The sequence below is a fragment of the Choloepus didactylus genome, chromosome 7 (genome assembly GCF_015220235.1).
Source record: "Choloepus didactylus isolate mChoDid1 chromosome 7, mChoDid1.pri, whole genome shotgun sequence".
NCBI classification, from domain to species: domain Eukaryota; kingdom Metazoa; phylum Chordata; class Mammalia; order Pilosa; family Megalonychidae; genus Choloepus; species Choloepus didactylus.
In genome coordinates this window covers 33,643,200-33,667,620 of record NC_051313.1, presented here as the reverse complement: position 1 = coordinate 33,667,620, position 24,421 = coordinate 33,643,200, and the positions used below count along the sequence as shown (strand labels likewise).

General features: G+C 38.3%; 2 protein-coding genes across 2 annotated transcripts in view; one reads left to right on the top strand and one right to left on the bottom strand.

Annotated features, from left to right (window-relative positions):
• Positions 1-24,421, top strand: part of NT5DC1 (5'-nucleotidase domain containing 1) — a 91,051-nt gene that overhangs the window by 5,688 nt on the left and 60,942 nt on the right. The gene's annotated exons all lie outside the window — the stretch shown is intronic.
• On the bottom strand, positions 17,651-23,844 carry COL10A1 (collagen type X alpha 1 chain). Its single transcript, XM_037842173.1, has 2 exons — positions 23,694-23,844; positions 17,651-19,658 (listed from the first exon to the last, which is right to left on the bottom strand). Exons 1-2 carry the CDS (start codon positions 23,842-23,844, stop codon positions 17,770-17,772), a joined length of 2,040 nt encoding a protein of 679 aa, XP_037698101.1. The 3' UTR covers positions 17,651-17,769.

Here is a 24,421-nt window from a genome sequence, read left to right as displayed (position 1 = left end):
TGCTTTTCTTCCTGAAGACCAGCTGCTGGTGATCCTTGGCTCCACTGTCATATGGAAAAGCACATGGCGGCATCTGCTGGTCTCTACTCTTTTGGGTCCTATTGATTTCAGCCTCTTGCTTCTGTGACTTTCTCTCTTTCTCTCTCTCTCTCTCTCTTTTTCTCTCTCTCTCTCTCTGTGTGTGTGTGTGTGTGTGTGTGTGTGTGTGTGTGTGTTCATTTTGTTTGTAAAAGACTCCAGCAATTAGAGAGATGCAAATTAAGAACACAATGAGATATCATCTAACACCGATTAGAATGGCTGCCATTAAACAAACAGGAAACTACAAATGCTGGAGGGGATGTGGAGAAATTGGAACTCTTATTCATTGTTGGTGGGACTGTATAATGGTTCAGCCACTCTGGAAGTCAGTCTGGCAGTTCCTTAGAAAACTAGAAATAAAGTTACCATTCGATCCAGCGATTGCACTTCTCGGTATATACCCAGAAGATCGGAAAGCAGTGACACGAACAGATATCTGCACGCCAGTGTTCATAGCAGCATTATTCACAATTGCCAAGAGATGGAAACAACCCAAATGTCCTTCAACAGATGAGTGGATAAATAAAATGTGATATATACACACGATGGAATACTACACGGCAGTAAGAAGGAACGACCTCGTGAAACATATGACAACATGGATGAACCTTGAAGACATAATGCTGAGCGAAATAAGCCAGGCACAGAAAGAGAAATATTATATGCTACCACTAATGTGAACTTTGAAAAATGTAAAACGAATAGTTTATAATGTAGAATGTAGGGGAACTAGCAATAGAGAGCAATTAAGGAAGGGGGAACAGTAATCCAAGAAGAACAGATATGCTATTTAACGTTCTGGGGATGCCCAGGAATGATTATGGTCTGTTAATTTCTGATGGATATAGTAGGAACAAGTTCACAGAAATGTTGCTATATTATGTAACTTTCTTGGGGTAAAGTAGGAACAGGTTGGAAGTAAAGCAGTTATCTTAGGTTAGTTGTCTTTTTCTTACTCCCTTGTTATGGTCTCTTTGAAATGTTCTTTTATTGTATGTTTTTCTTTTTTGTTTCTTTGTGGTTTTTTTTTATTTTTTTTTCCATACAGTTGATTTAAAAAGGAAGAAAAGGTTAAAAAAAAAAAAAAAAAGAAAAGAAAAAAAGGAAAAAAATATGTAGTGCCCCCTTGAGGAGCCTGTGGAGAATGCAGGGTTATTGGACTGCTCCACCTCAATGGTTGCTAACATGACCACAGATATAGGAGACTGGTGGTTTGATGGGTTGAGCCCTCTACCATAGGTTTTACCCTTGGGAAGACGGTTGCTGCAAAGGAGAGGCTAGGCCTCCCTATAATTGTGCCTAAGAGCCTCCTCCCGAATGCCTCTTTGTTGCTCAGATGTGGCCCTCTCTCTCTAGCTAAGCCAACTTGAAAGGTGAAATCACTGCCCTCCCCCCTACGTGGGATCAGACACCCAGGGGAGTGAATCTCCCTGGCAACGTGGAATATGACTCCCAGGGAGGAATGTAGACCTGGCATCGTGGGACGGAGAACATCTTCTTGACCAAAAGGGGGATGTGAAAGGAAATGAAATAAGCTTCAGTAGCAGAGAGATTCCAAAAGGAGCCAAGAGGTCACTCTGGTGGGCACTCTTACGCACAATTTAGACAACCCTTTTTAGGTTCTAAAGAATTGGGGTAGCTGGTGGTAGATACCTGAAACTATCAAACTACAACCCAGAACCCATGAATCTCGAAGACAATTGTATAAAAATGTAGCTTATGAGGGGTGACAATGGGATTGGGAAAACCATAAGGACCACACTCCCCTTTGTCTAGTTTATGGATGGATGAGTAGAAAAATAGGGGAAGGAAACAAACAAACAAACAGACAAAGGTACCCAGTGTTCTTTTTTACTTCAATTGCTCTTTTTTACTTTAATTATTATTATTGTTATTTTTGTGTGTGTGCTAATGAAGGTGTCAGGGATTGATTTAGGTGATGAATGTACAACTACGTAATGGTACTGTGAACAATCGAATGTACGATTTGTTTTGTATGACTGCATGGTATGTGAATATAACTCAATAAAATGAAGATTAAAAAAAAAAGGAAAAAAAAATTAAAATGAGGCAAAAAACATCATTATATGCTGGGAAAAGGAACAGGGCAGAGATATATAGCTATCCTGAACATATTTGTAGCAAAAACATAGCTTCAAATTATATAAAATAGCAACTGACAGAGTTTGAGAGAAATAGATAAATCATCAATTACAGTTGGAGATTTTGACTACAATTTGATAACTCAAGCAAACAAAAAATAAGCAATAAATATACATTGGACTCTTAAAAAAAAAAAAAAAAGGACTCCAGCAAGAAGGTTAAGGTCCATCCTGAATGAGGTGGGTCACACCTAACTGAAATAACCCCATCAAAAGGTCCTACTTATAATGGGTTTAGATCATAGGAATGTTTTAAGTTTAAGAACCACCACACAAGCCTTCCCCCTTCTCCTCCTCCACACCCTGCCATTAGCCACAGCTCCTGCCCGTTATACCCTCTTCCCTCTTGTAGCATTCCACGCTACCAAAGCCTGTCGTGTGTTAACACCTGGAGCAGCAGGGTCAGACTGCAGTTTGTCTTCTTCAATGTTGCTCAGTCTTACCCTAGACCACTGTTCTGTCTCAGGTTCAGATGCAGTTGACGCTGGCCTGAGAGGACCTCTGTTCCCCTTGGTCCACTTTTTGTTTGGTAGGCAACAGTTCTTTAAAAATTGAACCAGCTCTTATAAGAAACATTTCACATAAAAATCCAGGATTTTTTTTTTTAAAGAAATCAGAACCTCTGTCGACACTGGTCACTTGTTTGGACATGGTAACCATCAGCAGAGCATTTACCTTTGTGTTTGCCTCCAGAGGCTTCCCTTATCCTTTTCCTCGGTTGTTTTTCTTATGGTGGAGAAGAGATGTTTCCTATATCTGATAGAGGCTCCATGATTCCTCATTTAAATCACCTGCCAGGTCCCTGTTTCCCTTTGAGACTCCCAGGGATGGGACGCCTCTAGCAAGGATGGTCAAGGTCAGATACGCTAATGATAGAGTGCACAACATGTTTCTCATCTTGGTGATGTGTTAAATGTTAGTCAAAGCTTTGTCAAGTCTTAATTATGATCTCCAACCAATTAGAGTTTGGGAGTAAGACTAATAATTGTCCTTGGATGTGTAATTGCATCCAATGGTATAATTTTGGAATGTAAGAAACATGATAGCTATGTGGGGCTCATTGGGGGTAGTAAATTGCTTGTGAATGGGGATTAAACTGCAGAAACTCACAGTTACAATTATTTCTCTTGTACCTGCTTTCATCAGTGATTCCACTAAGTCTTCAGGTTTATGAAATTAGGAATGAATGGTAAATTTCATATTTAATGTCTTTTATCTTCCCCTTATTTGTAGCTCATTTATAATAGCTTTGCTCAGTTCCTAGACAAGAAAATAAGGATTTGCTTGCTGTGACTCCGGAGGACTGGGGGTTCTGGTAAGTCTTTTCTTTTTCCCTTTTTTTAAGGTCCTCACATTCTCTTTGATTCTTAATTGTCATTGATAAAATTTTAATGCTTAATCTTCTATGAAGGCATAAAGTAGAATGTGAAATTGAGGCAGAGAGCAATAAGCCTTCTATACAACAAGTTTTATGTTTAAGGGATTAAAGTCTTTCCTACTTCGAACAAGTTTGACTTACCTAATTAAAAATGAAAATAGGCTAGGAGCTTATGTGACTAATTTGGATATTTTGTATGGCTTAAGTTGGTCATAATGAAGAATTTCAGAAGTTATTAAAAACTGCCTCTAAAATTTATCTTTAAGGGAGAAGGTTTGTTTTATTGCCCTTCAAATTAAGAATTGCAAGAGAAAAGGAGAAATCGTCATATTTTGAATAAGCGGCTTAATTAGGACTTTAAGGTTTTCTGTACTTAAGATAGTCATTCCGATGTCCAAGACTGCTCACCCCCTTCTTGGTTTAGGATTATTAATTCACTGAGACTACATTTGTCTTTTTGTCATTTAAAAACAACAAAAACAAACAAAAATCCTGTTAAGTTGCTTTAAATACTCAGTTTAAAATTATTTATAGTCTTAAATCACATGAAATTCATGCAGTAGTAATTAGAAGAGAGCAGTAATGTTCTTCTATTACACATTCTTCACATATTTGGTTAATCCTTTTTTGATTTATCCCTTCTATAAAGGGAAGAAACAAACATTTTACTGGATGAAATTGCTGACTCTAGGAACTTTACTATGGACCAAAATAAATAATGCTTCTAAAGTAGCCTGCCACTCTTGTTAAATTGTCTTGATATTTGGTGGCCATTATGCTTCCTTGCTTTTATTATTCATAATAATGAATATCTACCCACTTTTCTCTCCAAATCCCACAAGTTTTTTAAAGTGAAAAACTTAAAACTTGGTATTTGACTTTATTTTAATGATTTTCAGTAATAGCCTGACCCAGAGGGTAAGTTCTTATAACTTGTCTTCAAATGAGGCAAATTCTAAGGGGTATAGAAAAGACTGGCTAAGAGCTTTTCACCTGAAGAATATAAATATGTGCATGTGTATTGTATGTCTGGTGTAGATATTTCTTATTTAATGGTAAACACAGATTTTTTTTCTATAGTCCATGATTTAACTTACAGTTCACTGCTTGTATTGTACAGTTTCATAATTTTTTAAAAAATCTTTTATTCTAGCAACACATATACAAGATAAAATTTCCCCTTTTAACCACATTCAAATATATAATTCAGTGCTGTTTATTAAATTCACAATGCTGTGCTTTCATCACCACCATCCATTACTAAAACTTTCCCACCATCCCAAATAGAAATTGTACATTTTAAGCCTTAACCCCTATTCCCTGTCCCCATCCCGTTCCTTGGTAACCTGTATTCTAGATTCTGACACTATGAGTTTTCTTATTCTAATTATTTAATATCAGTGAGATTGTACAATATTTGTCCTTTTGTTTATGCCTTATTTTACTCAACATGAAGTCTTCAAGGTTCATCCATATTGTAACATGTATCAGAACTTCATTCCTTTTTATAGCTGAATAATATTACGTTGTGCATATATATATACATCTTGCTTACCACTCATCAGTTGATGAACACTCCATCTTTTGGCAGTTGTGAATTATGCCACTGTGAACGTTAGTGTGAAAATATCTGTTCAAGTCCCTGCTTTCAATTCTTTTGGGTATATAACTAATAGTGGGATTGCTGGGTTATATGGTAATTCTATCTTAAATTTCTGAGGAGCCACCAAACTGTCTCCACAGTAGCTGTACCATTTTACATTGCCACCAGCAATGAATGAGTGTTCCTATTTCCACGTCCTCTCCAACACTTGTTATTTTCTGTTTTTTTTCTTTCTTTTTTTTTATGTTCTTTTTCTTTTTCTTTTTCTTTTTCTTTATTTATTTATTTTTTCATTTTTATTGAGTTTGTTCAGATACCATACAATTATCCAAAGATCCAAAGTGTACAATCACTTGCCCCTGGGTACCCTCATACAGCTGTGCATCCATCACACTTAATTTTTGTTCAATTTTTAGAAACTTTTCATTACTCTAGACAAGAGATAAAGTGAAAGATGAAAAAAGAAAAAAAGGAAAGTCTAATCCTCCCCTGTCCCTAACCAACCCCCCTCAATTGTTGACTCGTAGTATTGATATAGTACATTTGTTACTGTTTATGAAAAAATGTTGAAATACTACTAACTGTAGTATATAGTTTGTAATAGGTATATAGTTCTTCCCTATATGCCCCTCTATTATTAACTTCTAATTGTATTGTCATACATTTGTTCTGGTTCATGGAAGTGATTTCTAGTATTTGTACAGTTGATCATGGACATTGCCCACCATAGGATTCAGTTTTATACATTCCCATCTTTTGACCTCCAACTTTCCTTCTGGTGACATATATGACTCTGAGCTTCCCCTTCCCACCTCATACACACACCATTTGGTGCTGTTAGTTATTCTCACATCTTGCTACCGACACCCCTGTTCATTTCCAAACATTTAAGTTCATCCTAATTGAACATTCTGCTCATACTAAGCAACCACTCCCATTCTTAAGCCTCGTCCTATATCTTGGTACCTTATATTTCATGTCTATGAGTTTACATATTATAATTAGTTCCTATCAGTGAGACCCTGCAATAATTGTCCTTATGTGTCTGGCTTATTTCACTCAGTATATTGCCCTCGAGGTTTTGTCATCAACCCATTTTTGTTTTAATATGGTTTTGTTCACTCACCATACATTCCATCCCAAGTAAATAATCGATGGTTTTCTGCATGGTCATACATTTATGTGTTCACCACCTTCACCACTATCTATATAAGAGCATCTACATTTCTTCCACAAGGCAGGAAGGAGAGTCAAAGAAAGTAGAGAGGCAAAAGAAAGAGGAAAAAAAAAGACAGCTAGGAAGCAGCAAAAGGAAAAATAACCTTAAATCAAAGTAGAATAAAGAATCAGACAATACCACCAATGTCAAGTGTCTAACGTGCCTCCCCTATCCCCTCCTCTTATCTGCATTTACCTTGGTATATCACCTTTGTTACATTAAAGGAAGCATAATACAATGATTCTATTAGTTAGAGTCTCTAGTTTATGCTGATTGCATCCCTCCCCCAATGCCTCCCCATTTTTAACACCTTGCAAGTTTGACATTTGCTTGTTCCCCCCTCGTAAAAAACATATTTGTACATTTCATCACAATTGTTGAATACTCTAGATTTCACCAAGTTACACAGTCCCAGTCGTTATCTTTCCTCCTTTCTTGTGGTGTCTCACATGCTCCCCACCTTCCTCTCTCAACCATATTCATAGTTACCTTTGTTCAGTGTACTTACATTGTTGTGCTACCATCTCCCAAAATTCTGTTCCAAACCACACACTCCTGTCTTCTATCACCCTGTAGTGCTCCCTTTAGTATTTCCTGTAGGACAGGTGTCTTGTTCACAAAGTCTCTCATTGTCTGTTTGTCAGAAAATATTTTGAGCTCTCCCTCATATTTGCAGGACAGCTTTGCTGGATACAGGATTCTTGGTTGGCGGTTTTTCTCTTTCAGTATCTTAAATATATCACACCACTTCCCTCTTGCCTCCATGGTTTCTGCTGAGAGATCCTCACATAGTCTTATTAAGGTTCCTTTGTATGTAATGGATCGCTTTTCTCTTGCTGCTTTCAGGATTCTCTCTTTGTCTTTGACATTTGATAATCTGATTATTAAGTGTCTTGGCGTAGGCCTATTCAGATCTCTTCTGTTTGGAGTATACTGCGCTTCTTGGATCTGTAATTTTATGTCTTTCATAAGAGATGGGAAATTTTCATTAATTATTTCCTCTATTATTGCTTCTGCCCCCTTTCCCTTCTCTTCTCCTTCTGGGACACCAATGATATGTACATTATTGTACTTTGTTTCATCCTTGAGTTCCCGGAGACGTTGCTCATATTTTTTCATTCTTTTCTCCATCTGCTCCTTTGCATGTAGGCTTTCAGGTGTTTTGTTCTCCAGTTCCTGAGTGTTTTCTTCTGCCTCTTGAGATCTGCTGTTGTATGTTTCCATTGTGTCTTTCATCTCTTGTGTTGTGCCTTTCATTTCCATAGATTCTACTAGTTGTTTTTTTGAACTTTTGATTTCTGCCGTATACATGCCTAGTGCTTTCTTTACAGCCTCTATCTCTTTTGCAATATCTTCTCTAAACTTTTTGAATTGATTTAGCATTAGTTGTTTAAATTCCTGTATCTCAGTTGAAGTGTACGTTTGTTCCTTTGACTGGGCCATAACTTTGTTTTTCTTAGTGTAGGTTGTAATTTTCTGTTGTCTAGGCATGGTTTCCTTGGTTATCCAAATCAGGTTTTCCCAGACCAGAACAGGCTCAGGTCCCAGAGGGAAGAAATATTCAGTATCTGGTTTCCCTGCGGGTGTGTCTTAGAAAATTGCTCCACCCTTCGATGCCTCAGGTCACTTTGCTTTTCTGCCCAGCAGGTGATGCCTGTTAGCCTATAATTCTTGACTGGTGTGAGGAGGTAGGGCCGTGTTCCCCCAGGCTCTGGGGTCTGGTTCTGAATGGAAAGGGCCCCACCCCTTTCCTCCTAGAGAAGACAGAGCCCCCAGGGGGAGGTCATTAGCATTTCAATGGTCTAGCTCTCTGCTTGTGCTGTCTCCACCCTTCTCCGTTTCACAGCCCTGGAAACTGAAAATGACTGGGGCTTTCTCCACTGAGCCAAAAAAGAAACAGATAGTCCCCTTCAGACCCAGCCCAAGGGCGACCCTCCGGCTCTCCAAGGTCAGTAGTCACCCAAAGCCTCTGTCTGTTTTTTGGGGATGCGTACCTGTAGTGAGCAGTTCACACTCGCTACTTAAAACCCCAGTTGGAGCTCAGCTGAGCTATATTCACTTGCTGGGAGAGAGCTTCTCTCTGGTACCATGAGGCTTTGCAGCTCGGGCTATGGGGGAGGGGTCTCACGACTTGGTTCCGCAGGTTTTACTTACAGATTTTATGCTGTGTTCTCGGGCATTCCTCCCAATTCAGGTTGGTGTATGATGAGTGGATGGTCTCGTTTTTCCCCTGCAGTTATTCTGGATTATTTACTAGTTGTTTCTGGTAGTTGTTCCAGGGGGACTGCTTAGCTTCCACTCCTCTCTATGCCGCCATCTTGCCCGAGTCTTATTTTCTGTTTTTTTTAATAGTAGCCATTCTAGTGGGTGTGAAATGGTTTCTCATTGTGGTTTTGATCTGCATTTCCTTAATGATTAATGATGTTGAGCATCTTGCCATGTGCTGTTTGACATTTCTGTATCTTCTTTAGAGAAAAGTCCTTTCAATTCTTTTGCCCAGTTTGTAATTGGGTTGTTTGTCTTTTTGTCGTTAAGTTGTATGATTTCTTTATATTCTCTGGATATTAAACTTGTATCGGATATGAGGTTTCCAAATATTTTCTCCCATTGTGTAGTTTGTCATTTTACTTTCATAATGAAGTCCTTTGATGCACAAAAGTTCTTAATTTTGATGAGGCCCATTTATCGAATTTTTCTTTTGTTTCTTGTACTTTGGGTATAAAGTCTGAACACAAGGTCATGAAGATGATTCCCTACATTTTCTTCTAGGAGTTTGATAGTTATAGCTCTTATATTTAGGTCTTTGATACACTTTGAGTTGATTTTTGTATATGGTGTGAGATTGGGGTCCTCCTCTTTTTTTTGCAGATGGAGATCTGTTTACCTAGCACCATTTGTTGAAGAAACTGTTCTTTCTCAATTGAGTGGTCTTTGCTCCCTTGTCAAAAATCAATTGGCCATAAATGTGAGGGTTGATTTCCAAGCTCTCAGTTTGATTCCATTAGTCTGTTGGTCTGTCTTTGTGCCAGTGCCATGCTGTTTTGATTACAATGGCTTTGTAATTAGGTTTAAGAAGGGGAAGTATGTGTCCTCCAACTGTGTTCTTCTTTTTCAAAATAGCTTTGACTATTCAGGGCCTCTTACCTTTCCACATAAATTTGATGATTGACTCTTCCATTTCTGCAAAGAATGTTGTTGGAATTTTGGTTGGGATTGCATTGAATTTATAAATCACTGGGTAGAATTGATATCTTAACAGTAGTTAGTCTTCCAATCCAGGAATATAGACTGTCCTTCGGTTTATTTAGGTCTTCTTTGATTTCTTTTAGCAATGTTTTGTAGTTTTCTGTGTACAAGTGCTTTACAACACTTGTAGATTTTAACTGAGGCATGCAATGATCCTTTTTCCCCCTTTTTTCTTTATGCTTCAGAGTCCTCTTTTTAAAAAGTTAAATGTTTTACAAACTAAACATGCCGCCTGTGGTTTGTTTATGTAACAGTTTTCCTCGATGCTTCTTTTATGAATGAAATTTAATTTTAGAATTTGTGAATATTTTTATTTGTTTCAGTTAACATATCATTGACCTGGGTGGGAGAGCCTCCTTTTTTAGCACTGTAGCTTTTTAAAAATATAGATTATTATTTCTTGGGTTAGGTAAATATATGCACTAATCATTTAATCACACTTTTCTATTTTAGTTGCAAGGGCTTGGCATTGGATTTGGAAGATGGGAACTTTATTAAACTTGCAGATAATGACACTGTGCTCAGGTAATAAAATTTGATTGTGAAGCCACAACTTTACTCTTTCCAGGACACTTTATGATTGAGTAACTTATGACTCTCAAGATAACTGTATTAAATATGATTATTATTTAGTCATTCAGATGACAGATTGTATGCCAATATGACCATATATGAATTATTGAACTGTTTATATACAAATCTAAGAGCAGTTAGACTTAAAGGTCTAGTTCCTTTAAATTTAGCTCATCAGAAATATCTACAGGAAATACAGTAGACTTCTAATAACTTGCTTTATCTAATTGATTACCCCCACTGCAAAGGAACCTGGGAATTATATTGTTTTAGCTGGGAATGTAGGTGCTTAGAATAAAATCAGGATGTTTTTAGTTGAGGAAGACAGGAAGAATGGATGTTCGATAGAGATCTAGCAGTCTCTGCACATCTCCCTTTCTTCCACCATTTATCCAGTATCCTGCAGGGCTTGCGTTGTCCCAGCTCTTCTGGTAGTTTTTCTAGATGGCTCCAGCCGTAATCAGTCTTCTCCCCTCTCCCCTGGAGCAGCACCCAGTGCTTACTCCTTTTCCTTCCCTCTTCCCTGGTGGACCCACATGTCTCAGGTGTTGATAAGAATAGAGCCAGCAATCCAGAAGCAACTCTGAACTCTGCCCTGGTCTTACAGAAGGCACCAGGGAGGGAACATCCATTTTTGACCAGTACTGATAGAACAGCAAGTCAACATGGACATGCAGCTCTATATTATTTATACTAACCCGACTAGAGTCGAAGGAAAAGACTCTCCGTACTAGTTAACCCTCATAGAAAGTCTTGCTTTCCCCTTTGGTCCACCATTCTTTTTGCACAGGGTAAATTCCTTTTCGCACTCCTCCACACCTTCCCCTGAGGTGCAGCTAACTAGAGAATGTGGCCTCACCTGTAATTATTTTTCTCTTTCATTTGCACATTATTTTCTGTGGGTAGCTGGACAGTTTGTATACACACACACACAGTGGAGCTTGGACTGTGACCTTTAACTAGTGGATCAGATTCTTACAGTGTACTTGGCTATCCTCAACCGTGGATAAAAGAGGGAAAAGCATCGCACTGTACTGCTGCTTTTTCGTATTGCTATGTCTGTGTGTCTCTCTGTCTTCTCTCAAACTTCGCCCATTTCCCACTCCTGAGGTTTGACCTGCAGGCTACCTGTAGTTTCTCCTTAATGCTTTTCTTTCTTCCTGTGTAGCAGATTCCCTGTCTGATCATACTTCCCACTCAATATTCCTCCAGTGTAGGGCTGTACAAAGTCCATCACCTGCCAGTATAATTAGGGAATTGGAAGTGTAGATGGGTATATAAATTTTAATGACAAGTTACCTTGTGATCCCTTTTCAGATTGTTAAACTAGCATGAGTTTGGTTTTTCCTTACTTGCTGATTTCCAAAGAGTGGGTCTTTCTGAATTTTTTTTTTCTCCCCAAACTGGTATAGCCTGCAGAAACAGCATGGTATAATGGAAATCACATGTGCTTTGCACCAGACAGTTCTGGATCACATTGATGCTGTCGCTTGGGTGGATAAAGTGACTTTGGTCCCTGACTAAGCCTTTCAGTGTCCGTTTCCTCATCTTTAAGTGGGGATATCATCACACATCTGCTGAGGAAGTGAGGACCTGTGGTAAGAGGAATTGTTGTCTTTCCTTTACTCACATACCTTTGTCCCAAGTCACTAAGAATGCATAACTTGCAAAAGGAGTAGTGCCAACACTGGGTTCTTGGAGAACACTGTTTCACTGTGCAAAGCCTAATGATCATAGAACTTGTTCTTTCACATGCTTGTTTCACTGAACCGAGTTGATGAATCATGTCATTTACAACTAGTTGTTCACACTTTAAGGAGAAACCAAGGTAGAGATTCAGAGCTTTCATGCAATACAGCCTCAGAATTTTGGTGTTGAGAGGGGCATTGAGAGTAGCCTGGCCCAGTACTCAGCACAAGGCTGGTGAAGCCTCAGTATGTCCACACAGTGGTCAGTCAGCCAAGGTTGGCCAGTCGAGTGACATCAGCCCCTTGCTCGTGGATAGGACTCAATGAGTCCTTCTCATTAAACCCCTAAGTTATTTGATCAAACCTTAGCCAAGACTCTCATAATCAGTATTTCAATCTTGGACTGAATGTCATGAACTAACACACATGAGAGTAGGGAAGGGTTGGGAAAAGCAAGGGTATAAACTGGCAGTGATGAGAAGCTGCCTTCCCACAGTGCCCATGATAGCTGGCTGTCAGGTTCAGCCAGGTCACTCTGCTGTTACAGGCTGAGAGATAAGACAAAGTGCAGCTCAGCTAAGCTTGGGGAAGCTTTGCCTACTATCCTGGGTCTTCAGAGCCCTGGAGTATTATGTGGACTTACAGCAAAGCAGAGTGGGAGCAGAAATGCATGTGGGATATCATCTCCCCTTTCCTCTAGATATCCTTAGTTCCTCGTACTGGCAAAAGCCATCCTAACCATTTTTAGGAATGACAATCCGAGATGTGCCCTCAAACAATTTGATCTGTGAGAGAGAGAAAAACAGAAAGACTGCCAACCAAAATATTTTTAACTGAGGAAAGTACACAAACCAGCTCAAACATTTTGTGAATTAACAGAAGGAAAACATTGACTATCATTTCTTATACATTCTTAATAATTTGGCAGGAAGAGAAGAAGGGTGTTAAGTGACATTCATATGGACAGACAGACATCCTTGCCTGTATTTTCTCCTAATTTATCTTTGACATTCCTTCATTCCAAAGTAATCCATTCAGTTATTGGATAACTCATTTATTCATTCCACAAACATTTGTTGAATAGCTACAATATGATGGACACTACCCTTAGTGGACACTAAGGAACATAGTTTACAAATGGAAGGAAAAGGAGAGTCAACATCAGGTAATTATAGTGCTAGGAGCAAGAATAGTTATGACCATTTGAAAAAGACTTTCTCACATTAAACTTGTCATGTACTCCCGAGGTTTTCTAAGACAAGCACACCAGTTCCTTCTATGACATGATTCTTACTCCTCCCATCACTCTGATGTTTCTCAGATTGTACTGAAATTTATCTGGTCTGCATAAAAATTGAATGTTGTGCTCTAGAAGGGCTGACTAGCTCAGATATGGCACCATGTCAGGGAGCTCTTCATGCTGCGCCAGGCCTAGGTTAGCTGATTGTTTTCAGATGCAGTGACATTAATAGAAATTGTGGCTGTTTCATAATCCATTTTATATTTGGGATCTCTTTTGTTTTTACATTTTTAAAGACAACTCTTAAATATTTTTGAATAAAATGTTTAACATGTAGATATCACATCTTAACTTCCTTGTAATTTCCTCAGAGCTTAAATCTTATAAGACAGCAGCCTGTAATGGAGCCAATTTGAATTGTAATAGAGACTCCTCTAAATAATTAAACCAAAATTTAGAGTCTCTTCAGCCAAATTTAAAATTGTTCCAAATTTAAAATTTTATTCCTTTTTAGGAAAAGACTATTTTTATAATAATTACTTTGACCTGCCAGGGCAGTAGACTTTAAAGATGAGGGCTCATTTTTTAAACTGATTTATTTAGTTATATATCAGAGGACTTAATTACATGTAACTTTGAGCTGAGATTTTACTCAATTTCCTGTTTGTGGTTTGAGAGATAACCAAGAAAGAAAAACAGCAAGTTCAGTCGCAGTATTTTTGGATATTTAGTGACCTTTTTTTCCTCAGGGACAGTGAACTTTGTCTCCAGCAGGGGGTGCAAATGTCTAGAAAAAGATAACTTGAATCAGGAAGAAATATTTTCTTAGTTTCATTAACAAAATAAAAAAGGTGAAGGTAATACAGAACACTCCACGTCTTTAGGCCCTCTAAATACTATAAAATCTGTAGAATAAGATGAAATTTTAAAATTCATCATTTTGAAATTAATTAAATTGATTAAAATTGATCATTTAATGCCTGTAAAGTTCTTTGTACCATCAAGATCTCTGACTACTCAGTTTATATCTAGAATTTAAAACCTGTGAACATAAACTGGTTTACATGTTCAGCATCACTTTCCTTTTTTCATATGTCATCTTGTAGAATCATAACTGTCATTTTTATAATAACATAGGTAATGTTTTGTTTTTTAATCAGAATTAGTCCTGTGTTTGTGATCATTTCTTTTGAGCACAGTTTTGATGTTTGTAGAAGTCTTTATTAACACAACTTAAGTTTAGAGATACAATCATTTTCTCATTTCATAGTTACTATAAGCAAAATACATCAATCTTTAAATATTTTAAGTGTGTATAAATAGATACAAATATCTAGTAGTTTGTCTTTAGATAAGAGGACACTGGTTAATGTTTCCAAGGAAGCAAAGGGCTATAGGGTTGTATGTTGTAATATAATGATTGTCTCCTTTCTGGTTTAAAAAATATTCAATGAAAATGATGTAATTTTAGATTCGGAACCTCCCTAATCTTTACTATTTTTGAGAAACTTTCTGCTCTTTTGTATTGAAATTCAGGTAAGTGTGTACTCAATGAGAAAGTAACCATTTTGGGAGAACTTTAGAGCTTCTGTCTTCTTAGCCCCAATGCCATGGTACATTAAGTAATACATTCCGATATCTCAGGAACTATAATATTGTAAATTTACTTATGCATTCAAAATATTGTGTAATTCCTAGACTTTATAATGACTGAAAGATTTTATTTTTGGGGGGGCAATATATTATGTTTTCCAAAACCTGAACCCCTACTTTAGAATAGAGTGATATTGTAATTGTTTGCCAAGTACTTTTTACAATGCTTAAACATGGAATCCTTGCATATATTACATTTGGGATTTTTTTTATCAGAACAATGGTCAAAAAACATTTGATTTTTGGAAGGATATGGTTGCTGCTATACAAGACAATTAAAAAGTGTCAACTTTCAATCTAAATATATGACAATTAAATGCCAAGGATGATCCTGGATGGGATCTGAGGATGGAGGAGAGGAGGCTCAAAGGGACACAGATGGGACATAAGAAAAAAAAAAAAAGGAAATATAGAATGTAAGCTTTATATCAATGTTGAATTTCTTGAACTTCTTAGCTGCACTGAATGAGATTGCATAAAAGAATGTTCTGTCCATGGGAAAGGTATATGTGAATTATATTGTTTGTTCAAAGATATGTGCAACTCTCTCTCATATGTTCAGAGGACAGAGCAATAGATGATGGGTGATAGGGAGGGAGGGAAAGAAAGAAACAGTGATGTGACAGGATGATAAAGTTGGTGGATTGGGGTATCATGGGAGGAGGGTCGGGGTATGATGGAGTTCTATGGATGGGGTTTGTACTGTTTTTGCAGCTGTTCCTGTAAGACTGAATTTATTTCAAAATGAAATTTATTAAATAAAAAAAAAAGTGTCAGCTTTTAACTGAGAGTAGCATGAAGAGAAACTTCCTAATAGATGCTTGTTAAATGCTGTATGACTAGCAGATTAGTTGGAAGCTACCTATTTTGCTATATTCCTTGGTTAGGATTTAATTTGATCCTAACAAATACCATTATGTAGCTCCTACTGCTGACGTTTAAAGGGGTTCTTTAACTCATGTCTGTTTTACGGCCGTAATTGCCAGCGTTCTGAGTTGTGTGGCTAAACTGCGTTTTACTTGCCTGTCCATGGCGTGGTTCTGTGGGTTTGCCAGCATTGAGATTTCGGCTTTGCTGTTTCCCAGCTGAAATGAGGGTTGGGGACACCTGTAACCACAGGTGTAGTAATTATAGGCAGGTGGAGAAAGTGCCTGCACATGGAAATTCCCTCCTTGCTGCTTAAAGAATGGGCCTGGCTGACCCAGAATGGAGGCAGAAATCTCTCCAGCCCAGAACATGTTTCCATTCATGGGTTTGCTTGGATTACACTAAGGTTCTTTCTCAGGAATAAATAGATGCATTTTAGTATGTCACCCCAGGAACCTAAACCAGACTGTCCTCCTTCAGCCAGTGGGCTGATGGATGCTCAGGAGCAGTATTTTTCAGCTTAGAAAAACATTGCCTTTTGATTGACAGAAAAAATTGCTCACCTTCTTTTCATGCAATTCAACCCATCAAAATAATTGTAAATATTATGACTAAAATCCTGTCAAGGCAATGGTAACTGCAGAATGTTTGTTCAAACTACATGTTTCTCTGCCACATGCTTCCTTCTCTCCCAGGAGAAAATCACTGCTGGGGGTGACAGTCTCTCTCTCCTGTGCCCTGTCCTCGACCCATGACCTGGCTCCCAGGCCCCCTGTTGTTTCGTGGGTACCTCTCCCAGTCCACTCTGGGTGCGTGGGTGTGTGGGAATACCCATGCTCAGCAGTGGGGCACAGCCAAGACTACTAGAAAAGCCACCCTCCACTTTGTTTTACTTCTTACCAACTTTGTAAATGAAAAGCCTTTTAAAAGACTAGTTGATAATAGCAAATAGCCCATTTCAAGTAAATCCAACATAAATATCTGTTGATGTATTTTATTGGATTGTAAATAGAAGTAGGTAAAACATTTTGTGCTTTAATAAGTGAGGCACAGCTTAATTTAAACAGCAATATAAAAATACAGTACAGAGCATAAATAAAGGGTTTTCATTTCTAGTCCGATTTTGAAAGCCCTGATATTAGTTGCAATTTCACTGAAATGGGAGACATAATACAGAAGCTTATGTTCTGTAAGCCCACAAAGTCATATTAAATAAAACTCAATAAGGAATTAAATCAAATCCATCAAATTTTATGTAGTAACTTGTTTTACTACAGTGTTCACATCTGTATTGAGTGAATTAAATAAATAACAATAGGTCAGACAGCTGTTTCCAAGTTGTGAAGGACGTATAGAAAGCTTCTCTGAGATCACAGAAAAGTTCGGAGGGTTTGTGACTAAAGCACCTTGCATTTCTGGTTAATTTTAACATGATATTTTGTTTTTTCATTAAGAGCTTTAAAAAATATATATGCACCTGTACATTTGAATGGATCATGATGTAAGGGCCCTTTAGAGTAATGCACCATCAGAAATATCTTAGGATATTCAGTGTCTTTTAGATTTGAATATTCAAGTAAAGTTCCATGAAGTTATATGATACCTCCTGAATGTTTCCCATAAGTCCTCATAGTAACTGTTAAAAACAGGTTTATTTTAAAAGAAAATGCCAAGTTTCTGAAGCCAAATGTAATATAACTTAGAGTTGTATTTCTGTTTTGTGATAGTTTTTTGGTTTTTTTGTGTGTGTTTTTTAAATTTTTTTAATTTAGCAGGGCTTTTATGAGGAAATTTTTAAATACTGAAGGCGTTCACCGAAAACTTTTAAAGTTCTTAGGATTGCTGACTAGAAGTTTGAGGGGGTCTTCACATATTGTGCTGCTTATTTTTCCAGAGGGAAAATATGTTGGCCTGAAAGCTCAAATCTGTATTTTGGAAGATTAAGCAAAATTACTCACGTTTGTTTTCAGCCTACCTCCTTATACATTTTGTGGGGAGGGGTGCAGCTGGGGAATGCCTTTCCAAGCAGAAGATTTGGATGAGCTCGGTAGGAATAGACTCACATGGGAGCCACTAAGAATCCTGAGAAGGAGGAGTGGACATACTCGGAGGAGTACAGGCCGTTGGACTCGGCGTTGGGCAGCTGCAGCCACACCTGGTCATTCTCGGTGAGATCCACTATGGCGCTCCCTGAAGCCTGGTCCAGGTAGCCTTTGGTATACTCATCGTAGGTGTACATTATGGGGGTGCCATTCTTATATAGGCCCACCCAGACATGGGTCCCCTTCACATGCACATGGTAGGAGAAATAGTATATTCCTGGTACCCTGCAGGTAAAGATTCCGGTTCTTGGGTCATAATGCTGTTGCCTGTTATACAAAATCTTATCAAATGGGATGGGCATGCCTATTGCTGGGTACGCTTTGGAGAGAGTAACAGTGAAAGCAGACACAGGCATTCCTGTTACACCCTGGTTAGCACTAACAAGAGGCGTCCCAGAAAGACTGGACCTCTGGCCTGCCTTTAGAAAGCCCTCAGGCATGACTGCTTGGGCTGGGGGACCTGGGGGGCCCGGGGGCCCTGGGAGGCCAGGCTCTCCAGCATGGCCTCTTGGACCTGGAGGCCCTGGTGGCCCAGTTGGTCCACTGAGGCCCTTAGTTGCTATGCCGGCTGGGCCAGGAGGACCGGGATTTCCTGGATCCCCTTTAGATCCGGGGAATCCTGGAATGCCTGGTGGCCCAATGGGGCCTCTGGTACCTGGTATTCCAGGGGCGCCTCTGGGACCAGGCTCACCGTTAGGTCCAGGCAGTCCCTTAGCTCCTGCTGGGCCCACGGGGCCTGGGATACCAGGAGCCCCTCCAACTCCAGGGTCACCTTTTGGGCCTGGTAACCCTGGGTTACCCTTAGGACCAATGAGGCCTGGTTCTCCTGCATACCCTGGTTTTCCATCTAACCCAGGAGAGCCCCTTTCTCCCTTGTCCCCGGGATGTCCTGCAGGCCCAGATAGCCCTGGCTCACCTTTAGAGCCCGGGATACCGTGGTTGCCTGAGATGCCTTTTGGTCCTTGGGGTCCCATATTTCCAGGGGGTCCGGCAATACCTGGCTCCCCAGGATGCCCTGCTGGGCCTTGCTCCCCTTTGGCTCCTGGACTCCCTGGAAGGCCAACAGGTCCTCTTTGTCCCTTCAGGCCCGGCAAGCCTGGTTTCCCAAAGCCAGGAGCCCCTGGGGGCCCAGCTACTCCTGGAGCCCCAGGGTAACCTTTCATTCCTGGAATCCCTGGCTGGCCTGGGGCTCCAGGGGCTCCTGGCTTCCCAGTGCCCTCTGGTCCTTGTCCCCCAGGAGGCCCTTGGAGACCTGGAGGACCACTTGGTCCCCTTTCCCCTGGAAAGCCCCGATCACCTTTTATGCCTGGCTGTCCTGGAAACCCATTTTCACCTCTTTTTCCTACTCCAGGAGGGCCAGCTGGTCCCATGGGACCCTGAGGGCCTGGAAGACCTCTCTCACCTGGATGGCCAGGAACACCATATCCCATTTCCCCCTTTTGTCCATTCACACCAGGCACTCCGGGTGCACCCTTTTCTCCGGGAAAGCCCCTGGGTCCGGGGGATCCTGTAGGTCCCTGTTGTCCAGGTTTTCCTGAAACAGAAATTCCAGCCAGGCCAGGGATTCCTGGAGGCCCTGGTGGGCCCCGTGGTCCTGGTAAACCAGCTGGGCCGATGTCTCCCTTTGGTCCATAAGGGCCTTTTTCCCCTGGTTTTCCTGGGAGTCCTGGCAAACCGGGCTTCCCAGTGGCAGACAGTCCTGGTGGTCCTGGCAACCCCGGCTCCCCTTGGGGTCCAGGGCTCCCGAAGCCAGGTTTTCCTGGTGGTCCGGAAGGACCTGGGTGTCCTCGAGGTCCGGCAGGGCCTGGCGGTCCAGGAATACCTTGCTCTCCTCTTACTGGTATACCTAAGAGACACACCCAGTGAGGGTTGGTTAGTTACGTTAGGGATAGTCATTGTGTCTCTAATTGTGAATTGGGGCAGGGCATTGCAGGGTCATTCAGCCCACTCATCAGTCTTAGGCAGACCAGTCTTAAATAGCTCTGGACAGATATTTTTATAGTGTTTTTAAAAACGCTGCTAGAGATGATGTCCTCTACCCTAGTATTTTCATCACACCCTGATGATCCGTAAAAACATGCTGGGATTGAAGAATTCATCTAGAATAAGACCAGTGAAAGTGGAGTTGTATTTGTTTTGGGAAAATAGTCTACTTGGAAAGGAAAGAAAAAACATATTTGACAGTAAAGGAAGAAAAAGACCAGTGCAGAATAAGTGGGAAAATGTTTAAGAACTATAACAATTTTCCTTCACGAAAGCTATCTATAAGACAAAAATGAGAACCAGAGTTAATTCTAATTTACATTTGCCATGGTCATGCTCAACACACTTTAGATTTAGGTTGATTTTTTTTAACCTCCATACAAAAAATTGAAACAAAGAATTAGAGAATTAGTAATAATGGTGGCGGTTCATAAAATAGTATTAAAGGGCTATCTAAAGTTTTCTTTGATGAATGCAAATATGTATTGTGTGAGTTGATCTCATAGAGCTGTAGGTTCATTTGAATTACTTGTATTGATATACTAAACTTAAACTCAAAAAATCACTTTTATTTAGTGCCTATGATGTGAAAAGTTCCATTGGGCCACACATGTGAATAAATCACAGGATGTGTCGAGTAAAACAAGTGTATGTGATAAGTGCTTTAAGAGGTGTTCAAGGGCTGTTTTGGTAATTCAGAGGTAGAATGTAACAGGGCATTGAAGGCATTAGGATATACCCTTAGGGAGGTATTACCATGTCGAAGAATCATAGCCATCTATGTAAACTTTTCTTTAATTCTTCACTAGATATCAAAGACAGTAATAAAATTAGAATTTATAAAAAGTTATAGATATATAAAATTATAAATTCTACTTGCAGAATTTATATTAAAATCATTTGCAGTTTAATAAATTTTCAAAAACACAACTAGAATGCTTGTTTATACTGCTTACAGTCTTACACTGTCAGAAAATGACTTACAGTAATGAGAAATTTAGATGTCATAGTAGTTGAATAACTTGGTCAAAATCCTAAACATGACTTATAGCTATGACTTTTGACCCACAACTATTTTGCAAAAGGATGACTAATATACTTTTCCTCTATTTAACTAAATCTTTAATGGCTTTAAAAATCAAAACAAAGACTAAATGGGAATTAAAATAGAATGATTTGAAATGAATTGAAAATTGCCATTGACAATACATTTGTATGGGTATAGTTCCTTTAAACTATTAGTTGTTAGTACAGTATTGTGTTCCAAAAACAACAACAACAAAAAAAACCCTTTCATGTTAATTGACTGGCCTGTAAGAAGTACTTGCTAATATTACTCTGTTGGTTAGAGATGTTCCTGAGATTTGAAAAATCATTTGGTGGTTAAGTGCGGAGCTGAATCATTAAACAGATACACCGAAACTTAACAATAATCATTTTAGACTTAGGTATCTTTATATTTAGTAATAATTAGAGTTACATTTCAATTTACAAGCATTTAAATGCATTATGCTTTACTTACCTGTGGTCAGAAAATGACATCCAAGGAAAAGAATATGAGAAAAATTGATTTATAGAAATAATTTCCACATATTAACACACAGCTTGTTGATTGACTTTAGTGTACATCTATGATCTATCTGTATGTAGAGCTGAATGTTGATATATAGCAAATAGACTAGATGAATAAATAAGATGTTTTCTTATTGGTTTGGAATAAAAATAGCACATTTTAAAGAATGCAAATTATGTTAGACTGGGGTTTATGTCAGAATATTATAAAGGATTGTGTTCATACTAAAATAATTGTCTTCATCTGATTGGAATTCTATTTAACTGTTAAGAGAAGAAAACAAGTCTTATTGAAATGCATGCATTGAGCACCCTTGGAAGCTAGAACTGTGCCGTTCTAAAACAGGTGATTTCTCCCACTCGGAATGTTGCCCTGATGTGTCCTCAGCCTCTCAATGCAAGAAAGATGAGAGTTCTATTGAAACCTTGAAGAACAACTCCTGTTCATAGCTTGCCATCTGAAAACTTTCATCTGCTCAAGATTAGGGTAACATCATTCTTAAGAAAGACAACTTCCCAGTAGAGAAGTTTCTTAAGTGCCTACCAACTGGAATAGTGACTGATTCTGTCAAAATGTGACCCCAGAGTCTGCCCACCAGCTGTGGAAGCATCTGCAGAGTTCCTCTCTTTTAGCCTGTGTTGAACAGATGCTTCTGTGAATTATATAGGAAGCTCTTTCTGTTTTTATTATCAACCTAATGTATAAATTGTAGAATTTTGCTTTCCTTAGAGTAATTGATGCCTGCCAGTGGAGGATAATGTATTTGGGTTTCTATCTTGCATTATCGAGTAGAAACTAAGGTGGCTTTAATGATTAAAATTCAGCTTCTAAACTTTACCATTTGATAACAGATACACGTTTTCATTTGTTTTGCAAAAGTAACCAGGAGGATGCAGTACATAAAGGTGGGGCGACAGAGAGAAATATTTGTAACCTTTAATTCAAGACTACTTATTATGAATTTGGTAAGCTACAGAAAGTCTTAATCTGTGATAATAGCAAGTTTTGAATCCAGTGCTGCATTTCAAATTGTATTTGTTGCTTCAAGTAAAGTAACTTTTACTTTTATTATTTCTTATTCTTTTATTCTTTCTTTTCCAATTTCTGTTTTACTTATATTTTGAGATGTGCAAGGGTATATGTTGTGCATCTGTGCACTTATTTTTAAATATTAAGGTACCTTTAGTGAAATAGGTTACATTTCATCTTCTTAAAAAATCATGTAAGTTTAATTTGCCCAAAATGGTTGCTTCCAAAAACATGATATTTAAGGTTTATAACAAATTTTTGGAAGATTTATTTACAGGATAAATTATGTAACCATAATGAAAAAATATTATGGGAAGAAAATTTGAATTGTTTCAGATGCTGTTAAGAGGAATTAATGAATGTGAAATCTAATAGTTGTCCTTCTTTGAGAATCTGTTAGCACTTTATGAGCCTTATCTCAGTACTCTTCAGAGTAACTGAAAAAGCTGCACAGATGAATAGATTCAGGAAGAAAGTTAAAATTTATCCAAGGCTACATCATCACCACTAGCAATAGTAATAGTAATAGTAGAAGTAATAGTAATAGTAAAGTAATGAAAGTAATAGAAGTACTGTTAGCTACAGTAGTAGGTAGTAGCTCACAGTTAAGCACTTGACAGATATTAACTCAACACAGCTCCTCGTTTTACAAATGAGAAAACTAAGGTGCTGGAAAGACCAATAACTTACCCAAAGTTACACAGCTATGTTAAATTAAACAAAAAATGTGCAAGTAATTATGATAATTGCTACTATGTTTGCCTATTAAATTTATTTTTAAGGGCATCAGGTTTTAGTTGATAATTAATACTCAGTTATGGGTAAATTTGTGGGCTGGTTGAATAGGTTTTAAAAAAATATATATTTGTTTAGACATATTAACTTTCTATTCTCTTTAAGTGTTTAGATATATTAACTTGCTACTCTGTACAATTGGCAGTTGTTTTTGGTTAGAAACATTTTAAGCTAGATTAATTTTGATTGAATTAATACTTCTTGATTTTGGGTAGTTATTTTTGCAAAAGCGACATTTGAGGGAAAAAATCTCCATACATCAAAATTCTTAATCTTCTTTGGGTACTTCTTTTTACTATACTTTATTGTTAAGGGTTATTAATGTTCTTAATAGACCTACTTTTTCCACAAATTATTCTGTTTTAATAATTTGGGCTAATTCAGGGGTTTAAAAAATAATAGAACACCAAACAGAGTTAAAAGCATTTTGTTTGAGATCAGTAATATTGTAGAAAGCAACAACCATCCAGTTCACAGAGCAAACTACACAGTTCAGTTTACCTTTACTCTTTATGCTGTAGGGAATGAAGAATTGGGTCTTGGTGTTGGATGGTGGGCCTTTTATGCCTGTGGGTGTTTGGTATCGTTCAGCATAAAACCCATGAACCAAGTTCAGGGCCAATAGCAGCAAAAGGGCTATTTGTGGCAGCATATTCTCAGAAGAATTCTGAAAAACAAAAAAGAATAATTTCATTTATTGACCTATATTCTTTTTCTAATGTTGCACTGATGAATTCTTTATACAAATTATCTTCTTTTTTTTTACACTAGCCTATATATTTTAAATACATTTCATAATTAATGAGAGCTTTAATTTTCTAGTTCTGTAATGATGTCTCAGTTGTTTTTGGAAAATACATTCAAATAATCAAATAAAAATGAAGTGATTTATAAAACAAAAAGAAATGCAGAAATCATCTTTGGGTGTCTGTATTAAATAGTTCAGGATCTTTGATGTAGATTGAAATATCCAATCGTTTCATAATACATTGGAATTCAGATCCGAGCCTGTTTTTATTGGCACCATTATATAGATTTTGATACAAATTAAACCTCTGAGTGCATTTTTCGGGAAGTAGCCCTTTTCAAAATCACAAACACACACAACAAGGTAATTTGTTGACGCTTGTTTCCAAGCAAGCTCACATGGAAGTCCACCAATGAGTATCAGGACATAGGCTTACCTGGGCACTGGGAGTTCCTGGAGATGATTTCCTAGTAGCTTTCTG

Coding starts and splice junctions, on each gene's coding strand:
- COL10A1 (XM_037842173.1), bottom strand. CDS start 23,844: ATGCTGCCACAAATAGCCCTTTTGCTGCTATTGGCCCTGAACTTGGTT. Junction 19,659..23,693: donor CTACAGCATAAAGAGTAAAG/GTAAACTGAACT, acceptor TGTGTCTCTTAG/GTATACCAGTAAGAGGAGAG.